General features: G+C 32.9%; 2 protein-coding genes across 2 annotated transcripts in view; both read right to left on the reverse strand.

Annotated features, from left to right (window-relative positions):
• LOC139530002 (receptor-type tyrosine-protein phosphatase alpha-like) overlaps positions 1 to 14824 on the reverse strand; it is a 517312-nt gene that overhangs the window by 101178 nt on the left and 401310 nt on the right. The gene's annotated exons all lie outside the window — the stretch shown is intronic.
• LOC139482502 (uncharacterized protein KIAA1958-like) lies at positions 1385 to 3961 on the reverse strand. Its single transcript, XM_071266417.1, has 4 exons — positions 3396 to 3961; positions 2925 to 3082; positions 2475 to 2621; positions 1385 to 2192 (listed from the first exon to the last, which is right to left on the reverse strand). The coding sequence occupies exons 1-4, from the start codon at positions 3959 to 3961 to the stop codon at positions 1498 to 1500; spliced, it is 1566 nt and encodes a 521-aa protein (XP_071122518.1). The 3' UTR covers positions 1385 to 1497.

Below are 14824 nucleotides of genomic sequence, written 5' to 3' on the forward strand. Positions count from 1 at the left end.
TTCGATTTTTCCCGCACAATATGCAATGTCCCATGCAGAGTTCTGTATCTGTCCTTCAGAGAGAGCAAAAACCGATAACTCTGCATGTGAGATTGCAAATGTTCTTGAGATGTTTACTTTTTCTGTACGTATTCATAGATATTCTACAATTTTTTTACTTGTATATATAATCTTACGACAAAACATTTTCATATTATTAATTTGTGTTCTAAAAAAATATTTTTGGGAGTCTCCATTGAAAAAAATAATTTATTGTTATTTAGCACTCGACAATGTCCGCGTATTTATCATGTTTAATATGGTATTATTGCGTAACAATTTTCATATTGGCTTAGTTATAGGTCCGAGGGTACCATATTGGCCTGAGGCGAAGCGAGAGGTACCGGGATCGCTGCCCGGGTCCTGAAGATGGAGGTGAACTGCTGCTAGAATTTTGGCATCATCAAGCTCATGGAGAGTGGCAAAGGATTCAAATTCTTTTATAAATTTTGAGCCATTGTCTTTGGGGTATCCGGAAAACTTTTTACAGGAGGCTAATTTGTCCATAATGTTTTTCTTTGGTGGTTTGCTTTTATTGGGTTGATCGTTCAAAGAATTAGGTAAATCATTGAAGGCAGGTATATTTGCGGAATCATGGTTTATCGATGTTGTAAGGTATGTGTTTACAAAAGTATTGTCTAGAATTGTTATATCTCGATACGAAGGGTTTATGTACAAGTCTTCCTCACTGTCACTGTACCTTACTTTATCATCAGTTCAAAGTCTACCAATGATTTTCCATAGGCTATGTACGCAAGAAAATGCAATACTTCCACGTGTCCGACCGCATGGCCGCCTTCCCACTGGGGTTAATTTCACAGGATCGTGCTTAAATAGATGTTGTTTTGTTATAAGTAATGTGTTTGAATGTTCTTACTAACAACCGGGTTCCTCCACCATTTTATGCTTAACTTGGCATAAATAATTAAACAACAGTTCAAATTAATGATGTTCTATTCTTCAAAACACATCCATATCCAATCGTTACAATAAAACAAGAGAACAAGATAAACTAACATATCATACAAATACGGAATGCAATCCGCATATCAATACACCAAAGACTGGTTAAGGAGAGATAACTCTCATAAAAGTATGTTAACTTTACCAAACGACTTGACATACCAAACTGACATATAACAGGTACCATATTGGCCTGAGGCGAAGCCGAAGGCCAATATGGCTGCCCGAGGACCTATAACTAAGCCAATATGAAAATTGTTACGCAATGATACCTTTATTAATTAACCAGTCCAATATGAACTCTAGCCGGGCCAATATGAAGATTGAAAATAGTGTGAAAATCTGACATTCAGGACTTCAATAGTAGTGATTTGAATATGTATCAATGAAAATTGAGGATTTTAATCAAAACAATAAAATAGTAACAATTTTATTAAATAATCAACAGTAAATAAACACAACAAGTAAAAAACATGTTTTTATCTAGTTTTCAGATTAAAGCTCTTGGCTGCAGTTTATAGTATTCTTTCTTTCCCCTGAGTATATGTTAATATTGAAAACACCACCTGTTATAGTTGCACCTGCAAACATGGCCATTGGGTTGTCATGTTTGTTAGCAGTTTGATTATTTGTATTTGATACATTTGCATTTAAATTATTATGAACTAATGTATTTGAGTTTGAAAGTTCACAAGGTTCCTCTGAATCTGATGTCGTCTGTAAATCTGAGTTCGGCAACATGACCTTAGATATTGTGTGAGAAGCTTGTTGCTGTTGTTCAATAGACGGTACTGAATAATGAGTTAAGGTACTAATGCCTTTCCAGCCTCCTAATTGAGCAACTTCATTGGCAGGTCTACCATTTTGAAGTAGTGTGGTAGCAAAAGTTTTACGTCCCGAATGATTAACCTTTCTTCCTTGAAGATCTCCTTTTTCTGCCATATTTTTTACCATTTTACCTAATTTATCTTTGCCTATGGTTTGGCGAGTGTACCATATTTCCTCATGTTTATTATCTAAAGGCCTCGAATAAAATCTATGTTCATCAGTTAATGTGTCTTGAGGTCTATGCCGTTTGTATTCCTTGTAAACATGAATAGGGCAATTACTTCCTCCTTCCCCGAAAATCTTTGGCGTAATATCCCGGAAATCCCTGCTTTTTGCTCCACTACGGGTTTTGGTGCTTCTTTCTGAAAAAAGTATGCTTATGTCAATATTTAAAGAAGAATTATCCTTCCTGTCTGTACAAAACTTTCACTTTTATATAACAAAAAACATGTATTGCATAGTAAATAAGATTTGTTTTGATAAATATAAAACAATGGTTAATATCCTTAAAAGCACAAATTACCAACTTTTGTCAGGACTGTTGTACATGTACATCCATTATCCACAGAAGTATATATTCTGTGATTTCTAAAAGATTTAAAATATCAACTATTTAAATGATGGAAATCATAACATAATCTCACCATTAAATTCCAAATACTCCTTTCCATCAGATGTAGCTTTTAACTTGACATCTCCCCATGTCATGTTAACATGGTCTTGTCGACCTCGTAGACCAAAGTATGTTGCATTATTTAAAAACACAGCATTCAGTAATGCATCAGGGTTTTCTGGAAAAAGAAAAAAAAAAGAACTTAACTAAAATACATGTATCTTAATGTAAATATCCAACTTAAAATAGTATTTAAAGGACAAATACTGTATCAAAATGCAAAAGACCTCTGGAGACACTCTCATTGTTCAAGACCTTATGTGTATTTTAAACATTTTTTATTAGAACAACCATTTAATAATCAGGGATGGATAGAGGGCGACAAGGAAATAAAATAATTTGTTTGCCACAAGGTTAGAAAAATGTTTAATTAAAAGTTACTGACTGACACGCTGGAATACAACATTTTTTTTAAACTTACGTGTTCCAATAACGCCTTTCTCCCTCAAGATTTGGATTTCCTCAGTCGTCAAAGGTTCAGCTCTGTTTGGCTTACTGCCCTTGCCCAATGACTTTAATGCCTTTCGCTTCGCTTCTAATACCCGTCTTGTGTGGTTGAACTCAGGATCCTTTTTAATACTGAAACATTAAAGAAAAGATATGCATAATATCTGACATGTAATTTTTGTATGTACATGTTTTATACTTATAGCAAAGAGAAACCAAGGAATATTCATTGTACACAAGCTTAAGATCATCAAAACCACATTGACCCAGATGATATATATAGTTTTTACCAAAAAAAATGACACAAGGCTAAAATTAAAATATTGGCACTGAATATTCGAGTCATAATGCTTGACAGAATAATGCAAAGGCTATCATGCTATATCAAGACAAGGGAGTTACATGTCTCACAGATATCAAATAATCTACATGAAAATAATCGTACCTTATACTACTTTTTGAGTCCTTCAAATGTCTATCCAAGCTGTCGAACATAGAGGATAAAGAGTCAGGCTCATATTCGTCACCATTTTTCTTCATGACTCCAAGAAAAAATCTTGATAACAGACTGTCCAAGTCTTTGGCAGGTATTTCCACTGAATCACGCATTTCTCCAACAGATATGAAAAAATCCAGCATCACTTTCAAGTCACTCTTTGTTTTAGTTTTTGTGTTCTTGTTAACACTTAAAGCTAGAAAAGAGTCAGTGTCTTCATCAGTGACAGAGCGAAACCTCTTGCTACTCGAGCTATTTTCTTTGTCTGATTCGTCAATCTCATGATTCTGTGCATTTTCAATGTCCTGCAGAATTTCATTTGGGAAGTTGAAATTCGCTGAATCAACTTCTTCCAGAATCAAATTTCCTTCCCCATTGACATCCGCGAGATTTCTCTTGATGTACTCTGCCTCCCTATTAGATAAATCGTCGTAGTGAAAATAGTCTTCAACTAACGCATCCATCGCATCATCTATATTTTTTATAGAGCTATTGCTCCATCGTTTTGTTGTCATTTTCTCCTGTCAGACGACACTAGCCGTAGTTCTCTAGAGTTATCGGGATTTCAACCGATTAGTCTAGAGCTAATCGAATATGCTAATATTGGGCTTGCTAAACCCGGGCCAATACGGAAAAATCCGTATTGGCCTTATAGGACAAAATTATCGATTTGGCAGTTTTACTCGTATTTAGTCAAATAAGCTCCAGTTAATTAATAAAGATCGGTTACAATCCCAAAAGGAAAGTTACGTAATGGAAATCAAGGCGACAGCAATACACCGGAATCCCTTACGGTTATCCGATGTTAAAATAAATATATGAATGATGAATGTACAAAATACCGACACTCGTAGTATAGCAATGAAAGTTAACACTCGGTATAACAGTCATCTTCGGAAATAGATCACGTTTGATACTTAGCAGACATATAGCATAGATGTTTTACCACAATCTAAGACGTGCATGGTAAAAATTTCATTAGTCAGTTTAGACACAAACACATCGTATAAATTAGCGATGGTGTGTATAAAATTTACGAAGTGCCAGTTTTAATCTTTCCTCCTCATAACTTTGTTGGATCAGTTTCTGCGTCAGGAGAACACTCCTGTATATTTAGTCAATATAGTGTGAACATGCACAAGCATGACGTGTCAATTGAGATATATTAATCACCATGCGGAGTAGAGAATACAGCAGCCATTACTTTGATATAATATTAAACACTATAAAACAAACAAATATGTCAACAAAGAAAAACAAAAACCACGGTGGGTAAGGCTGTCCTGCAAGAAACCGTTTTGTGTTGGTGATTCGGTCCTTACTGGTGCTAGTGATCATTAAAAACGTGTATACAAAGACGAAAATGATGATTTTAGACGTTTTCTCTCATACAAAATGGAAGGAAACAGTTGAAATTTTTCAATTTTGTTTCTTATGGGTTCATAGAAGAACCATTAAAAATGTGACCCTCTAAACTATTTCAGTAAGCGTATCACAAAATTGCTCATTTTCAGACAATCTAGCACTGAAATAATAGAACAAAAATGCTCCTTGATTGCGCTTTCTATACCCAAACCCACACGACAAAATTATTTTGCGAAAACCAGTGCAATTTATTAAAATTTTGCATTTTCTCAGTTTATTCATGTCCTGATACTGTGCTGGTGGGTCCTGATACGGTCCTATTTTTATGCATCTAGTTGGTTATTCAATAGGCGTTTTAGATAATTATAGATTATCATTGATCATCTCAACAAGATTAATTTCTCGCTTGAGCCGGGACGGCGAAAGCGAGAAAGGCAATCGAGTTGAGATGACCAATGATAAACTGTTTATCGCTATTTTACCTATGACGACGTTGTCAATTTCATGTCAATTTTGTTAGCAACGCCACGTGCTTGCTTAGTTTCTTGCGATAATTTTCCATCTCAAGCGAGTAGCATGATATGAAAATTATCACAAAAAAGATCAAAGAAAAAATGCACAAAATAGCGATAATCGTAACTTATATTACATAAAAGGGAAACATCTTCCGTCAAATATAGGATGAAAATATATCGAATTAGAATAGTTAATCCAAGATATTAAATGCCCTTAAATTGATGAATCTCTACACAATATGTTAACTAAAATATATAGTTTAAAAAGGTGCTTAAAGTAAAAGCGACATTTATAACGGCAATAAACTTTTTAAGGTTTGACTGGTTTATTTCAGTTATTAATACGACGTTAGATGATCCTACTACTTGTACCTCTAATTTCTTCCTTAATAAATACATGTACACTGTCTCAAATTAATTTCGACAGGATTAAAAAAAAAAGACCTAGACTTGCTTTTCATACATGACTGGTAAAAACTAACTATAATTAAACAAGAGGTGAACAATTGAAATTCAAAGTATGACTTTCAACAACGAGCAAAAACCTAGCTATGAAAATGAAAACGATGAATGAATACCTTCGGCCTGATTTTAACTACAGCTTTGAACAAAATACAAATATGACAGATAGCAACAATCGACCAACAAATGTTTTGGGAACTCTTGACAGGGCTTAACATATAAAAAGAAGATATGGTATGATTGCCAATGAAACAACTCTCCACAATAGACCAAATGACACCGAAATTAACCACTATAGGTCCCCATACGACCTTCAACAATGATCAAGTCCCATGCCGCATAGTCATTAACATGTTTTGTTTTTAGCTCCACACACACCCCCCCCCCCCCCCCCCCCCCCCGCCTCCACCCACCCAACCACTCACATTTCAATGTTTGATAAAGCAGAACTTTAAAAGTGTGCAGTGAATCTTGTGCTCACAACAGTTATTTTCATAATTATGTACACATCAGACATTATAAAGGCATTTGGAAGATACCAAGAAGTACTTTACAGTTCAATTTAATTATCATAAAGGGGTGGAGATTGCATAGAAGTTAACATAGGATAAGAAGAAAGTGGTAGTACTTTTTGGCGAAAGACTTTAATCCTTCTTAGCATAAAATTCTAAAAAGTTTTCTTGTTGTCGTAAATGGTTAAATCCTCAACGAAATCTCAAATACTTTGTTGGAACGAATAAAGGTTTTAAATCGAATTTTCTTGGACTTTGATCCACTTTTTAGCTTCCACCAGACGAGCCATGTAAGCTGTTGGTATGCTGTTGCTCCTACCGTACGTAAACCTTCACATTTCAATCTTCTTTTCTGAAATATTTTACACAATTCATACGTAACAGGATTGCTATCCTAGTAACCGGTGTTACCAATGTATTGAACATACGTTAAACATTTCCACAAAACTATATTCATTATGTGCGTCAGTTTGTTTAAGCAACACAAAACTGCAAAAACTTCGAATAAAAGAGAGATTTATTTTTAAAATTCCATGATTGTCTGTCGATTTCAAGATCTATGCTTAGTATTTATTTAAGATGACATTGACTTCACACCCTGGTGACCCTGGTGTCTTTCATAATTATATTCATATACATATACAAATAATCAAACTAAAGGTTGCAACTGGTATAATTATGCTCTCCATTTTTATGAAAAACCTTTTACATTTTGAATTTTTTTGGGTCGTTGTTGAAGGTCGTACGATGACGTATGGTTGTTAACACACACTTCCTTTGGTTTCTTATTGGAAATTTTGGCATTGACAAACATACCACATCATATTTTTTATATAGGTTTTGTATATTTTACCCTGTATGTTGGTGATCATGCAAAGGGATCGTAATCCCGAAAATCGTAAACATATTTTCTTATCATTACAGTTAAAATATTGATAACCGATAACAGCATTTTAAATCATCTTAAATGAGAAAACAGAAAACTGTAATTAAAAAAAAAGATTCACAACAATGTCAATTTTAAGAAAACAGATAGCAGCTAATGAGTCATTTACAGTTAAGAATCAATGAACTTGAATATTTGACACTTTTAACTAAATTATAAAGGCACATAACTAGGACATGGGATCACAGAACCAGAACCGTTTTTCTAATCACCAGCACGTCGTCAGGACAATTTCGTTTGGCGAACTTGCAAGAATTTTGCAATAAATAATTGTTGCAATATTCTTTGCATGGTACTTATGACGTATCAGAGAAAAACTAAGCAACAAAACGGTTGTTTTATTGCCGTTCAGATACAATGTAAACAAACACACCAGCACAGAATGAGACCCACCAGCACCAGGCAGGACCGATTCACCAACACAGAACGTTCTCTCGCAGGACAATCCCACCCACCGTTAAAAAACGAAAGGCAAGATTAAAAAAAAATACCATAAAACAATGACTCAATTTCGGGATGTATAAGTACTGAGCCACATCAAATTGACATTACGAAAAATAAACTAAACAGTTAAAGTAGAAATTTATAAAAACAAATACCAAAATACTATTACACGTTATTAAGTTGATAAACAACGTCAATACGAAGAACATATACTTCAATACCATCGTGCATTATGTTGATTTAGAATATCTTTCAGCAAGGTCTTGATATCCTTCTCTGAACTTTTATCGCTCTGGTTCATCAACTATCTGCTCAGACTACAAGTCTGAGATGTAGCTGCAAGCTCTCGAATACTGAATGAGCTGGAAGGTGTATCTAATATGCAGGTGAAGGTGATATATTACTGCTAAGGTAGGGAGAATTTATTATTTCAAATTAAAGTCGTCTCGTTTTTCATTGATTCTTATGTACTGAGATGAAAGCTAAAGTCAAATTCGTAGTATAAGAATGAGGCGGAGGATGCCGTTCCTGTTGTTTCTTTATAGATCTAGACTTGTTACCTTTTTGACTCATTATTCTCAATAACAAACTATTTCTTTTTTTTAGTTTCTTTTTATTTCGATTAAACAATCGATTGTGAAGACATATATGCTGTGAATAAACAGTTTAAATATTTCTTAAATGACTGTCAAACTGAACTTTCGCTGGACCAAAGAAAACTTTCCAATATACTTGGTTTAAATAGATTTGCGATTTAACATACAGCTAGTGTTCGTAAATGTACCACTGTCTTATGAAAAATAACTGCCGAATTGGCTCTCATTGAGAAAATACGTCTTCTTGTTTGCAGGGAACGAGGAAGGTCCATTGATGGAAATATATACTGACTATTGTTCAGTTACATGTATTTATAATTTCTTTTATTTCCTTGTGGAAAAATACATTGTATGTACGTAAATAGCGTGTAACATCTTTTTTTTTTCTTTCTATAAAGTTCTTAGTTGACTTGTTTATCTGTTTGTCTATTCGTCGTTTTTTTGTTTTTTTTTGTCATCATGTTGTAAGCTTTGCATCGACTTCGAGTTTTATATGTCCCAATGCAATCGTCTGCTACTTTAAAAAGGGACTGTTCTGTTCTAACTCTAACACACTGTTATGTTCCGTTTAAGTTCTGTTAGTCTACCAAAATAAACTATTAAAAATCTCATGTATGGTACCTTGACTTTATATTCACTAATTTTAATTGCCTTACGAGCTCTGAATATTTTTCTTCAAGAAATACTTGTACAAAAATAAAACAAAAGTTTGTTATTAGGTCTCAATATATAGTGTGCATGTTTATGTACTTCAAAGTCAACCAACAACCGCCGTTCGTGTGTACATTATACTTAACAGTACCTCAAATGCAAACCAACAATATAAATAATACACATGTCATTGTTTATGGGACGATCAGTATTGTTATACTTGTTTGTTTTACTTTTTTTTTAAAGTCATAGCGCATATTGGAATGATCTTCTCGCTTTTCTTATGACTCCTTTCTATGCCAATGAAGGATCTATAAATATTAAAATCGTTGAATACCCTGAATTTCTTGTAGTGTTACTTCAGTGGCTGCTCGATACGAATATTATATATTACCTTCTTACCAAGATCATCTCCTCATAGACTTACATCATGGTTTTTTTAATAGAATTTAATTCAATAATAATTAAATTCAGTTATTGTAATTATATAACTTGGTATGCCTATTATTGATTTAAATTGACGGTGTGTTCGATTCATTTTATACTGGTCACTTTAATATGCTAATTAGTTTAGCCCGCGAAATGTTAGTCCGTGCAATTTACCTCGTGTGGTTTGGTCATTTGAATTCAAACCTTACACGGAGCTTGACCAAAGCTATAGAATTTAAAACACAGAAGAAAAGATGAGTATTCTTTTTTAGTTTTAGAATTAAGCAACATTTTATGAAAAAATAATAGCTCAACAATTTAAACTGTTAATCTGTTTTTTCTTTCTTAAATAATGTTAACTTTGTTAAATGCTTTAAATAGTCGTGAACTTTTTCTTTGGTGTTATAACTGAATTTAAATTCTATCATTGCGTAAATTGTCAATCTTTTCTTGGATATTATTTTATGTTTATATTTGTAAATTGAGTAGATGGTTATACTTATTGTGCGAGTTGTTATATCTAATTGTTTAACTGTCTTAATACGCTAATGAACATTTACCATGTTATTTATTCTTAATCCAAATCCAAATCTTGCAGCGCGAAGTAACCGGTGAGTAAGCCACATATTAATTTCAACATAAATGTATATATAAATTCTTTTTAGTCCTAAATATGCATGAAAAAGGTGCCACTGGACATAAAGAAAACAATCTATGAATCCAGGTATGGCAACGAATGCTATTCACATTCAATGCATTTTGAACTTCAGTCCTGAATGAGATTGGTTTACAGATTTCACTGTATAAATATTGTAACTGATATACAGATATGAATTTACTTTACTTTTATACATACAAGTATTTTAATTGTGATCTGATATAATTATTTGTTTGAAATAAGAATAATGTTATATTATTTTCATTGTTTTTCAGTGCAACAGGTATTTTAGTCCAACTTAGAATAATTGTTAAAAGGTTGTTTATCTTTATTTATAAGCATTCACTATACATGCTATATACGAATAAGAATATTTCATTAAATGTTAATGAAAAGGGAACATTCTAAACTATCATGACAATACAAAGACAGATGACATATTTCAAAACTTTTCTTGTCTCTCATGGTACAACTGATTTTTATAGTTTGTTATGTTGTACTGTCACAGGTCAGGGGGGATTGGGCGCCTGCTAACATGTTTAACCCCACCACATTCTGTATGTAAGTGCCTGTCCAAAGTCAGGAGCCTGTAATTCAGTGGTTTTCGTTTGTAGATGTGTTAAATATTTGTTTTTCGTTCATTTTTTGTACATAAATTAGGCCGTTAGTTTTCTCGTTTGAATTGTTTTACATTTGTCATTTCGGGGCCTTTTATAGCTGACTATGCGGTATGGGTTTTGCCCATTGTTGAAGGCTATACGGTGACCTATAGTTGTTAATTTCTGTATCATTTGGTCTTTTGTGGAGAGTTGTCTCATTGGCAATCATACCACATCTTTTTTATACACACACACAAACATATACATTTGTATATAAAGAGTAATATTTCATATTTTGTTTCTTTACATTCAAATGTTAAAAAGTTTTACTTTACATTTTCAATATACCAACTGATGCTCTGAAAAAAGGAATAAACAAAAATCGTCATGTTATGTGACTTTGGACGATAGAATTTCATGAGAGTGGTTGATATTTTCATGCTTTAAGCTTCTATTTTGACCAAAAAACTTAATATGGAGGATTGAAATTGACTAACAAGATGTAAAAGAAGCAAAATAAACAAAAGCTATAACCCAAATGATTAAAAAAAAAAAAAAAAAAAAAAAAAAAAAAAAAAATATATATATATAAAAAATATATATATTTTATTAATTTTTAAAGAGAGGCAACAGTTTTTCCAGAGTAGTAAAAAATTACCATTTTGAAAATTTGCTATTTCTTCGTTGTTATTATGTGTATTGATAAAAGTGAAACTGTTTTGAAAATGTCTTCACAATGCCTTTAAAATGAGGTCAAGTTTTCTTAGATCAGTTGATTTAAAAAAAAAAAAATCACTTTCCGTACCTAATGAATCATTTCTTTTTGTAAACTTTTGCGAGCCATCAAGGATGTTAGTTGACTATTTAAATATATATACTTTTCGATTTAATTGTTTCATAGTTTTCATGTATTATAGTCGATTATAGGATAGGAATATTTCTCATTAACGAAGGCCACTTCAATTGATATTCGGTAGATACAATAATTATTTTCTTTAATGACTTTCGTTATCAATATGATATTATCATTATGAATATACTTGAAATATCTGCCACTGGACATAGACAGCCACAATCAAGCATTTGCGGTTTTTTCTACTTTGGTTATTGCCATTGTATCTTAATACTAATTAGTCAATGGTAAAAATTGAAATATTTGTATTTCAATATTGATTAAATTGTTTGATTAAGGGATGTAACATTGACAAATGATATACTATTTTACTAATGCATTGACTAACATTGTAATTATTTGTTTAAGCCAGTATGCCGAGAGGAAAAGGGGAGAGGGTGCTGCCAAACCGTGCTGTACGTAGGCAAAATCAAATACAGCTACCGGTAAACAGAAGGCTTCGCCCAAAGAAAGCTGAAATTGTAAGACAAAATATAGCCATTCCACAACCGCCGTTAATACCACAACAACAGCCATTAATGCCACCACAACAGCCATTAATGCCACCACAACAGCCATTAATGCCACCACAACAGCCATTAATGCCACCACATCAGTTATTGCCACCACATCAGTTATAACCACAACAGCAGTTATTACCACAACAGCCGTTTGTACCACTACAGCCAATTCTACAACCACAACTCATTTGAACTTCAAACTTCCTCAGCAGCCCGCTGAACAACAAGTTCCTGATCAGGGATGTGCACACCCAGGGCAGCCCACAGCTCGTAATTCTGTACAAAACGGTGAGATTTTAGTTATACCTACTAGTAATGATGTTGATGTGTTTGTACCACAAAAAATTATAAACCAAATATGGAATTTAGAATATGTTGATTTGGCACAATTACTTTACAAAAACATTTTGTTTCAAATATTGATCAACCGAAAAAAGTGCTCGGTTTTGATGAAGATGGAGACATTTTAATTGACAGAAACAAATATTCAAAAGTAAATCATTATCTAACTTAGGTGAGTGGACTGAAGGGTTTTTAAATTATATGAAAATTTTATTGCAAAGATTCCCGGAATTGGCAAATGAATTGATTAGCTATACATGACGATTATAAGGGGGTGTACCTTTTGAGAACGTTTAGAAATGACATGCAATTTCGATTTAGAAAAGCTCGTGATCATATGCGTGCATGGGACGTCATTGATGGGCAGCTATGGCTTCAGTTTATTGCAGTAGGCATAAATCATGTTCCACAGACATCTTCTTATACTTCTCACACAGTTATTAGTCCTTGCTACGATTATAATTTTAAGGCCGTTTGTACTCGTATGAATTGTGTATACAGACATGAATTCATGTATAAGATGTAGCCAGTTCCATCCTTCGATGTACTGTACAAATTATTCATATAACAAGAATAATCCTCGAAGTTCTGTAACTTCGGACTATTCTGCTCTTAGGTATCAAAACTACCCTAGGGCACCTGATGCAAACAATTTTGCACCAATGTATCAGTCCAGTGCTAGAGCAGTCAAACAGGTTTTTGGATACACATGGAAATTTTAACCCAAATACTCGTTTTTCGATAAATAATTTTAAAAGATTTCCCTGTCAGCAGGCTAATGTTCCACGGATGCAATTTAATCATTTCAAATTTTATAATTTTGTTTACAGCTTGCAATCACAGTATGATTTTTGGTATTTTTGGTTGTACCCCTGTTAATACTACGGTTTAAGGGAATATGTTGACTGACTACCCCGTTAAAATATTGGCAAATTTATTATAATGGTTTTAAATATGGTTTTCGAGCACATCATACAAGCAAAACATTAAAGTCTGTTTTACATGATCCAAATTTAGCTTGGAAAAATCATGAGTGAATTGAAAAATGGTAGAATTGCGGGGCCTTTTTATTATCGACCTATTTCTAATCTACGTGTTTGGAAAATAATTTTAGAAATTATAATGGCATTTCTTATATTTTGGGTGACAAGTGGTTGTCGAGTTCTGTTTTAAATCTCTTTATCGGTAGTGCAAGAGTTATTCAAATACTTGGCTTACGTATCAAATGGACTAAATTAATTTCAAAACTTTAAACATAAACTAAACCTGTATGACGTATGGCCATGCCCCGTTTCACATTTAGTTAATAGTAGCTGACATGTTTAAGGATGAATATTCTTATTCCACTGGGAATGCGTACCTTTCAGGCATTAGGTTTAATCATAAGATCAATGGTTTATTGGACAACACTCATTCTTTTATTGTTCAAAAGATGCTCAGTGACATAAGCGACACGTCTGTCGTAAGCCTATTACTATTGGTATATTAATTAGACTTTTAGATGCGCTTAATTTAGTTTGTTATTCAGTATATGAAACATGTTTATTCAAAGCTTCATTTTCAGCTAGAATTTTTGGTTTCTTAGTTTTGGAGAAATTGCAAATTCAAGTTTTAATGAAAATCTTATTGTAAAACGATCCAAGATATAATTTGATGCTTATTCAGGGTCACTTATTATAAAAGTTCCTTCTTAGAAAACAGATCAGCTGGGTAATTCAGTAACGACAATTCTGGAAAAGAATAAACTACTTCAATTTGTCCTGTCCGGTTGATGTCGGACTACATTGCTGAGACACAAAGACGATGGACATTTTCAAACACTTTAAAAAAGGTTATGTAAGAACAAACCTTGTATAGTTGAAACACTTAATTTCAGGGTACCTGAAAGATATTTGGGTAATTGGCTCTTTTATTGTCATAGGAGCTGTCATATTAAGCTTATAGGTGCATCGTTCGGATTAGAGATAGTTGGGTGTATTCCTAAATCAGATTCAAGGAGCTCTGAAAATGTTATGTATATATTTTCTTTAAATTTCCTCATTGTTTGGTTTTCCCTTACAATGAATAACATAGCTTAGATGTTGACAGTATTGCTTTAGCTGAAGTTTATGTTGATGTTGCCACATGAATATCAATTTAATGAAGTTCAAAGTATTGAATTTAAGTTGATGTTGAAGTTTTTTATGTTTGTGTTGAAGTTGATAATGATGTTGAAGTTGATAATAATGTTGAAGTTGATTATATTGAAGTTGATAATAATGTTGTAGTTGATAATGTTGTAGTTGATAATAATATTGAAGTTGATAATATTGAAGTTGATAATATTGTTGAAGTTGGTAATATTTAAGTTGATAATAATGTTGAAGTTGATAATGATGTTGAGTTGATAATGTTGTTAATATTGTTAATGTTGAAATTGATTATGATGTTGAAGTTGATAATGACA

This window comes from Mytilus edulis, chromosome 7 (assembly GCF_963676685.1).
Source record: "Mytilus edulis chromosome 7, xbMytEdul2.2, whole genome shotgun sequence".
In the NCBI taxonomy this organism is placed as follows: Eukaryota; Metazoa; Mollusca; class Bivalvia; order Mytilida; family Mytilidae; genus Mytilus; species Mytilus edulis.

Excerpts from the sequence above, each read along its gene's own strand:
- LOC139482502 (XM_071266417.1), bottom strand. The coding sequence starts at position 3,961 with ATGACAACAAAACGATGGAGCAATAGCTCTATAAAAAATATAGATGAT. Across the intron at positions 2,622-2,924 it reads GAAAGGCGTTATTGGAACAC|AAAACCCTGATGCATTACTG; the intron begins GTAAGTTTAAAA and ends TTCTTTTTCCAG. Across the intron at positions 2,193-2,474 it reads GGAGTATTTGGAATTTAATG|AAAGAAGCACCAAAACCCGT; the intron begins GTGAGATTATGT and ends TACTTTTTTCAG.